The 8,287-nt window shown below is 35.0% G+C and overlaps 1 protein-coding gene across 5 annotated transcripts in view; it reads right to left on the bottom strand.

Moving 5' to 3' along the window:
- Nucleotides 1-3,625: 3,625 nt before the first annotated feature.
- GPBP1 (GC-rich promoter binding protein 1) overlaps nucleotides 3,626-8,287 on the bottom strand; it is a 72,101-nt gene continuing 67,439 nt past the window's right edge. For all 5 annotated transcript variants that reach the window (XM_026498934.4, XM_057307056.1, XM_057307058.1 and 2 more), the window contains one exon: nucleotides 3,626-4,580. In XM_026498934.4, the coding sequence (XP_026354719.1) occupies nucleotides 4,422-4,580 (159 nt within the window). In that variant the 3' untranslated portion in view covers nucleotides 3,626-4,421. The remainder of the gene's footprint in view (nucleotides 4,581-8,287) is intronic.

Here is an 8,287-nt window from a genome sequence, read left to right as displayed (position 1 = left end):
TCATAAACTTATGCTAAAGCTGACACCTATAATTTAATCTTCAAATCATCAATGTCACCTAGACTCACTGGGCTTGTTCTCATGATAGTGCCCATAAGAAGCCAAAGGTTATCTCCCTTTCATCACAATTCACCAGCCCGTTATCTGTTCCATCTTTAGCATCCCAGAAAAAGGAAAAAAAAAAAAAACATTGAAAGAAATGGAGTTGAACTCCAGCTTAGAATTGTCATTTCCACAAATAGCATGAAATGATGGAACTATTGGAGGCAACCCTATTTTTAAGGATTTGAAAGCACTGAGGGCCATCTGTGTAATTAATTCACAAGGATGTGATTTACCATTAAAGTGCAATGATTACATCTCAGAAAACTGGTAAACCTCACTTTAAAGATCAAATCAGATTATCAAGCTTAGTTCATAGCTGAACACAATACCAAAAACAAAAATGAAGCAGAGATTCAAACAGCTCAGTCTTAGTTCGAGAACTCAACCAGATGCTTCTCGTCATATGCAACCATTTGGAACAGGATCCACCTGTTTAATCTAACATGTAATTTTGAAAACATAACACTACATGCTCCTTGAAGCTTTCTATTGAATAACATGGTGTTAAGCAGTGATAAAACAGCTAAAATTTATGCAGCAGCTACTGTGTACCCAAGGTTTACACCAGGCACTCTTCATCATTTTCATCCTCAGAGTAACTCCTTGGGATATGAACATCTAAAGCATTAAGTATCTGAATTAAGGTCACAGCTCATAAGGGGCAAAGCCAGTTCTCACCGTGTTTTGAAGCTTTCCAGTGACAACAATGGGCAGACAAGTTGGGCAACAACTACTCTGTGGGTTCTTATGCATCCCAAGAATTAGGACTGCTGCATTGAATATGAAGCAAAAGTGTTCTTCCAAAAGGTCTTGTGATTTAACACACTATAAACTTAAATCACTGTGCCAGGTTTTCTACAAAACAAATACTACATAAGGGTAGGTGGAGGGAACTTAACAGGATAAATTAATCAATGATTAACTGCACAATTTATGTCTAAGTAAACAAGAAAAACTCAATTACAAAAAATTGAAAGTAGGTAATTACTGAATTACACATTTCCAAACTCTTTAACTACAAACTTTTCAGGTGCATGTGTCCCAAAATGACCAATCACCACATCTCTTTTGTTGGAGCACCAAACGTTTTAAATTCTAGCATGCAGTCCCTAGGCAAGGAAATAACATTAAGTAGCAAAACAGAATAACTGAAGCTTCTCTGCAGTACTTGGGAAGGCTCTGGGGGATTTTTCTATTGTTTGAAATGCCCAGCCCACCCCCTCCACCATGGCCAGGTGGCCATTATAACCTCCAGAAACATAACTGTTCAAAAGACAGTCATAATATCCAGCTCTCAATCAGTGATATCCTATTACTTAAAAGCCCTAGCAATGTATCCCTAAGTTTATCATGTAACTCTAAATAACAATTAAAATCTCACTTGAAAGAAACATTTCAGAAGGGTGTGCCTTTTCTAAATCCAGGTACTTAGATTCGAATAAAAGCACCTCTTAATAAAACACCTTTTATAAAGTTATGAGATTATGGAGAATCCAAGTAGAATGCGATGTCAGGTTAATGATGGTTTTTGAGTCAAAAACAAGTCCTTTATGACATATTCCTAAGTTTAAAATATGTTCATATGACCACATTCTCACAACAGTACATAATAAACACTAGCAAAAGGAACTTAAAAGCATTTGTTTATAGGAACCAGGCCCTTCAAGACATTGAATTTTTAATAGTTAATATAAATCTGATGTTTTCAAATCAATCTGATTTTTAGGTTAACACTACTACATTTATTTCAACTTTAATAGAAATAGATTTTTGGAAATATAAATAATTCTAATTCTTATCTTAATATAAAGCAAGATACAATTTTTGAATACTATTTTAAACCCATTACCATAAGATTTTTGCTCATTAATTACATTTCATACCAAAAAAGGGGGAGGAAGTGCCGAGAGGGTGGTGGTAATAAGAGGGAAGAATTACAAAGGAGGGGACACCAAAAAAAACTTCTGGGGGGGGTGACAGGTATTGTTCACTACCTTGATTGCAGTGATGGTTTCGCAAATGTCAAAGCTTATCAAAGTATATGCCTTAAATGTGTAGTTTATGTCAATTTATACTTTAAGTGGATTGTAAAAAAATAACCTGCCACAGAGAAACTGCGTAAGCAGCCCAAAGTACGTTTTTTTTTTTTTTTCCCAGACCTCCAAGGCGTATTTCTGAGTTCAACAATTCCACACTGGGTGTGTAATTTAATTAGTTTCTGTACTTACAAGCTCCTTTTCAAACAATATGGTCCAAATTCTTTACCAGCTACCCATTATTCAGAGAGCAAGTTAAAATTATGCTAAGCTTTAATGGTTCTATTGAAATACTTTGTATGGATCCACCCACTCAGTAATCAAACTTAGTCCTATCATTTAATAAGTAGAATAACCATACCACTGTATCTTACCATGCTCATAAAAGGTAAACTACTAAACACATTCCATATCAACGCCATGAATACACAATAAACATTACTTAACTGCTGATGAGAATTAAGGCAAAAAAAAATTTATCTGAATATAAAGCAGAAGATGCCAGAAAACTTTTCTTAAAAAATCTTTTCTGAAAGCTATTCAGTGGAAACAGTGAAGGCAGATTTTTAATGTAAACCACATTTCTCAGGTCCCTTCTAGCTTATGTTAGCAAATACATTTTCTATCTGATAGAGTTCATTAATCTGTTAACCAATCTAAGAGTCTCCCAAACATTCATTATGTGATAGTGACAGAGCTTTGTCAAAACATACTTTATGTCCTCCTGTGGATGTAATATTACATTTAATGCTAGGTGACTGGATTGAACTGTGGTATATAAGAATCTATTTAAAAGATAACTTTAAGATCTATTTAATACTTTGTTACCACTCTTACTCATACTCTGAGTTTTGTGGGGATAAAACTGTGCTTTTGTTTTTTGTGTTTTTTTTTGGTTTTTTTTTTTTTTCCTTAATTTCCCCATCACCACCAGTCTCGGTGTGAACAAAAAGTCTGGCTTCTCTTGAAAGCTGGGGAGTTTGGGCAGGATCTTGAGGTAGAAACAGCAAAAACACTGCAGCCTTCTGAGAAAATATAATTTAAAACAAGAAAAAACTCTGACGATTAGCTTATGGTAACAGAAAACCTACATTCTTACTCTGAGATTACACCCTTTACAAACAGCATATATTTAAACCGGGATGGAAATGGGATAAGGAAAGCTATAAGCAAATGCCAGGTAAACAAAACCAGAAAAATCAAAATACAAATATACAGAGCCAAATTACTATTCCAGTCAGCAATGAAACAGTAATGATTCTAAAATATGCAAGTGAAAAATAAAGTGACTATTTAACATTCATTTTAATAAACTTGTTAAGCATTTGATAATAAAAAGGATATTTTCCATTAACTTTCTTTTTGTAAACTAAGAAAGTAATCATTATCTTTGATAAAGAAAGTATAACTTTGTTTTAATAAGTAAATAAAGCATATTATGTGTTTAGAAACCAAAACCTCGAACACTAGAGAGAACAACAATATTCTGAAAATCCAGTTTATTTTCCATGTGTGGACAGATCCAGTCAGTGTGATCAGTTTTTCTGCATGTGTAATAATTTATCAAAATAAGTTTTCCCACAAGACTCTTCCATCAACTCTGAAAGTCCTGGTCTGACAACATACCCAAATAAAGTTCTTGAAAATCACCTCTTAAAATTTGGAAGAAAGTGTGTCAAGTCTTTCCTGTAACGTTTACCAAACTACAAATGGCTAAAGAGCAATTTATGTTTTAAAAGGTGACTAGTACAACACTTGAGTTCAGGAAATTAATGTTTTAGTGCACTTTGCTCCAGTTTTAGCCAACATGCTACATTGTCCTTTTGGGGGTGGGGGGCACAAAGTGGACTTCAGGATTTCCATTGTACGAAAAAGGTATGACTCTGCAAGCAAAACAGTGTAAGCTGCCTTTTTTTCTTAAGACCTGGACATTTTAAGACAGAAGCTTTGCAAAACATTACACAATTTTTTATTATTAAATGAGAAAATCTCATTTGTTACATCGTCACATTGCTAGTCAGAGAAATGCTGCAGTGATGAAGAAAGTCAATGTTGGATCAACCAAAGTCCTCATTTCTACAACATTCATTTACAAAGAAATAATGTTCAACACAGCCCAACACAACATTCTTGGTTTTCTTCATAGTGAAGTCCCTCAAAAAAATCATCTTCTAATGGGGTATTTTACTACATAAATTATAGTTCTTCATTTTTACAATTCACCCCAAACTGTATGAGAGATGTATCACACTAAAATTTCTAAAGCTGTCAGGAAATCCTTCACACATCGTCATCATCTGATGTGTCACTGCTACTTGTCTCTGTGTCATCATTCTCAATAGTGGGTTTGAAAGTGCTGTTTTTCCAGGGTCCAAACTTGAAGTCACAGATCAGGCCATTTTTCAAAATACCATTTTTCCTCAGACCATTCTTCTGTAACTAAAAGACCAAAAACAATATATTAAAATACATAATCTATCCTCCAGGGGTTACTTTATAAATTAAGAATACTGTTAATAATTCAATGTGACCATGAACACATTAATAAAATTGTATTCTACCCTGAAAATTCCAGGTATCATTTCTGGAAAACAAGTTAAATACAGTTTATTGATCCAACTGTCCTAAGGAAGTATTTCCTAGGAGTAAATCCTTACCTTTTAGAGAACCACAATTAACATCTACCAAACCAAAAAGTAAATAAATAAAATTAGTGTTTATTAGCATAGTGGAAAGAGCACAGATTGTCAATCCAGACAGGGTTGGCATGGATAAAACCCTATCACTTGTTAAGGTACTAAAAAATCCTTTCCAAATTTTCACTTCCTGAGGTGAAAGTTGTACTGAATACCTTCAGATGCTAACCAGAATAAAAGCAGCAGCCATTAACCTTTAGCTGTTATTTTTATTATTCTGACCAAACTGGACTATTCCCTACAAACTGCTTTATTCACACTTTGCAGAATAAGTAGAATACAAACTATTCCAGCACGTAAGTATTCTTTTTTTTTTTTTTTTTAAAGATTTTATTTATTTATTTGACAGAGAGAGACAGCCAGCGAGAGAGGGAACACAAGCAGGGGGAGTGGGAGAGGAAGAAGCAGGCTCCCAGCGGAGGAGCCTGATGTGGGACTCAATCCTGGAACGCCAGGATCACGCCCTGAGCCGAAGGCAGTCGCCTAACGACTGCGCTACCCAGGCGCCCCAGCAGGTAAGTATTCTAATAAGGTGCACAAAATAACAAATTCAAATACAGCCCTTTGCTTAACCACAGAGATTCTAATACTGGGGGAAAATAGTCTTCCATTTCTGAAAATGAGAAATCAGAACTAAAGGGGTTAGATGGCAATAAATAAGAACTGGGCCCAAAGATCACAAATTGGGTGGGGGTGGTTGATCCAAATTAGAAACAAAATTTAAAGACACGAAATTAAGTTACATTAATAATAGTAACATTATACTCTCTAGTAACTCTGGTCTTCTGAATTTCTTTCATGAAAAACGAGTCTCTGGTAATTTACACCATAAAAATCTCTGAATAAACCTTCTTAAGACCAAATCCACTTATATATCATTATTTGGACCTGTCTAGAAGTTTCATATTATAGAGGGTCTTTTTTTTTTTTTTTTTCAGTCATTAAATCTTGAATATTAGGTTAGGATCCAAACGAAAAGAGCCACTTATATCACAGCTTATTTTGTTATAGACTCTGACAAACAAGAAATAACAAGTCTCGAGTCTCAGCCCTCAATTTTCCTTTTGCCCTCCCTATTTCTCTATTTTCCATAGCAGATTCTCTTTTCTACCTAAATTATACAGCTTACGCTACCTCCCTTTCACTCTGAACAAATAACCTCATACTACCTTTACTGAGAAAAACCAAAGCCCACGTACGTATCCCCTGGTGTTCTCAGCCACTGTGATGATTACGAATACACCTTGACCCTTTCTTAAAGCTACATCTTTACCATTCCCCAAAGTTCTATCCTTGCTTTTCACATATGTATAACATCAATGCTACCTCATCTTTCCACAGCCTGAAATCAGCTGGAGAACTTTGATTTTAAAAAAGGGGAAAGGGGCACCTGGGTGGCTCAGTCAGTTGAGTCTGACTTCAGCTTAGGTCATGATATCTCAGGGTCCTGGGATGGAGCCCCATATAGGGCTCCACGGTCAGCCAGGAGTCTGCTTGTGCCTCACCCTCTGCCGCTCCCCCCATTGTGTGAACTATTAAATAAATCTTTTAAAAAAAGAAAAAAACCTAAATCTTTTTCTCTGTTTTTCCTAGATGTCTGTACTGTGCCCACAAACATCTAACTTAGCATTTTCTTTTTAAAAGCTTTCTAAAAACCAGCTCCTCCTGTACTGTTTATAATCATACAATTATCAGCTCATAGGTTAAAAATTTCAAAATCCTGCTGATTCTATTTCAGATCTTAGTCTCATCAAGACCATTTTTTACTATCATTTCTCTATTTTAGGCCCTCACTTATCCCTCCTCTAATTATTACAATATATTCCCAACAAATCATCCTGATTCTGGTCTTCCAAACTACCCTTCCAATGTATACTTAATACTACACCTGTACTTCATTATGTACAAACAATTGTTTCACATCACACACACACACACACACACACAAACCTCCAGCACACTGGCTCGTTCTCTTCTGCTCTCACCTTCAATATTTTGAAATCAATCACATTCTGCTCTATATGGAAATCCCTCTACCTGCATTAAAATGTCACTCTATGAAGGAGCTCATCTATGTAAAAATCCATAGTCTCTTGGGTATAATTTAAAAAACGTTGAGTTTGAAATCAGAGTCTCCTCTGTTATCAGATAAAATATAAAACCTTTAATAAACAGCATCAAGCCCTAATGGTTTTTCGGGTACCTGTGTCAAATGATATGTCATCATTAATATAAACATATCCATGTCCTTATTAGTTCACAAAAATTTAGACACTATACGTACATGCCACTACTCTCCAACATAGAGAATGCAAAATATTTTTATATTACTCTGTCAGATTTTATCTGCCTGCCTCAGTTACAAAGTCACAAAGTTGAAAGCCAACTATCTTGGTCAGACAGTATTTGTGTTCTTTGGAACTACTAACTTATGGTAATGGTACCTGGTGGCTTTCACCAGATTCAGAACTGTTTAAACAGATTCACAAACTGGTAAATCCATACAATGGACTACTTTCAAAAGGAAAAAAGCAGCCAAATCTAAGACTATACTGTACTTGGTTCAATTACTAAAACATGCCAGAGGCAAATTATGGCGAAAGAAAACAAATTGATGTCTGCCAGGGATTGCAGCTGGGAGTAGAACTGAATGCCAAGGGGGATGATGGTTATACCTCTGTCAAGACTTGTCCCACTGTATGCTTAAAGTCAATGTTTTTATGTAAAATATACAGTATAATAAACAAGACAAAAAATCCCTTAAAACTATTACCCTGCATTAGCTTCATAACCATGTTATGGAAAATACCATGGTTCACTAAGAATTTCTGAATAAAAAATTTAAACTGGGAAGGAAGAAGTATGAAATTGGAAAAGAAGTAAAATGATCTGTTCACAGACAACATGACTTTATATGCAGAACACCCTAAAGATTCCACACAAGAACTGAGACTATAGCAAAACTGTACACTGAAGATCAACACACAAAGTCAGCTGTGCTTCTGTCACAATGAATAATCCGAAAAGGAAATAAAACAATTCTATTCACCACAGTACTAAAAAGAATAAACACTTAGAAATAAACATACGGAATAAACTTAACCAAGAGGCCAAAAATTTGTACACTACTGACTATAAATTACTGCTGAAAAAATTTTAAAAACACCAATAAATGTATAAACAGTCCATACTCCTGGATTAAAAGACTTATTACTAGGACGTGAATATTATCTAAAGCAATCTACAGATTAAATGCAATCCCTATAAAAATCCCAAAGTATTTTCTGCAGAAGTAGAAAAACCCATTCTAAAATTAATATGGACTCTCAAGGGATTCCAAATAGCCAAAATAATGTTTTAAAAACAACAACAAAGTTGGAAGTTTCATGCTTCCTGGTTTCTAAACTTATTTCAGAGTTGAAGTCATCAAGACAATGTGGTACTGGCAGA

The sequence above is a fragment of the Ursus arctos genome, unplaced genomic scaffold (assembly GCF_023065955.2).
Source record: "Ursus arctos isolate Adak ecotype North America unplaced genomic scaffold, UrsArc2.0 scaffold_5, whole genome shotgun sequence".
In the NCBI taxonomy this organism is placed as follows: Eukaryota; Metazoa; Chordata; class Mammalia; order Carnivora; family Ursidae; genus Ursus; species Ursus arctos.
Note: the sequence above shows the minus strand (reverse complement) of the source record. Positions and strands in the feature narration are given on the sequence as shown.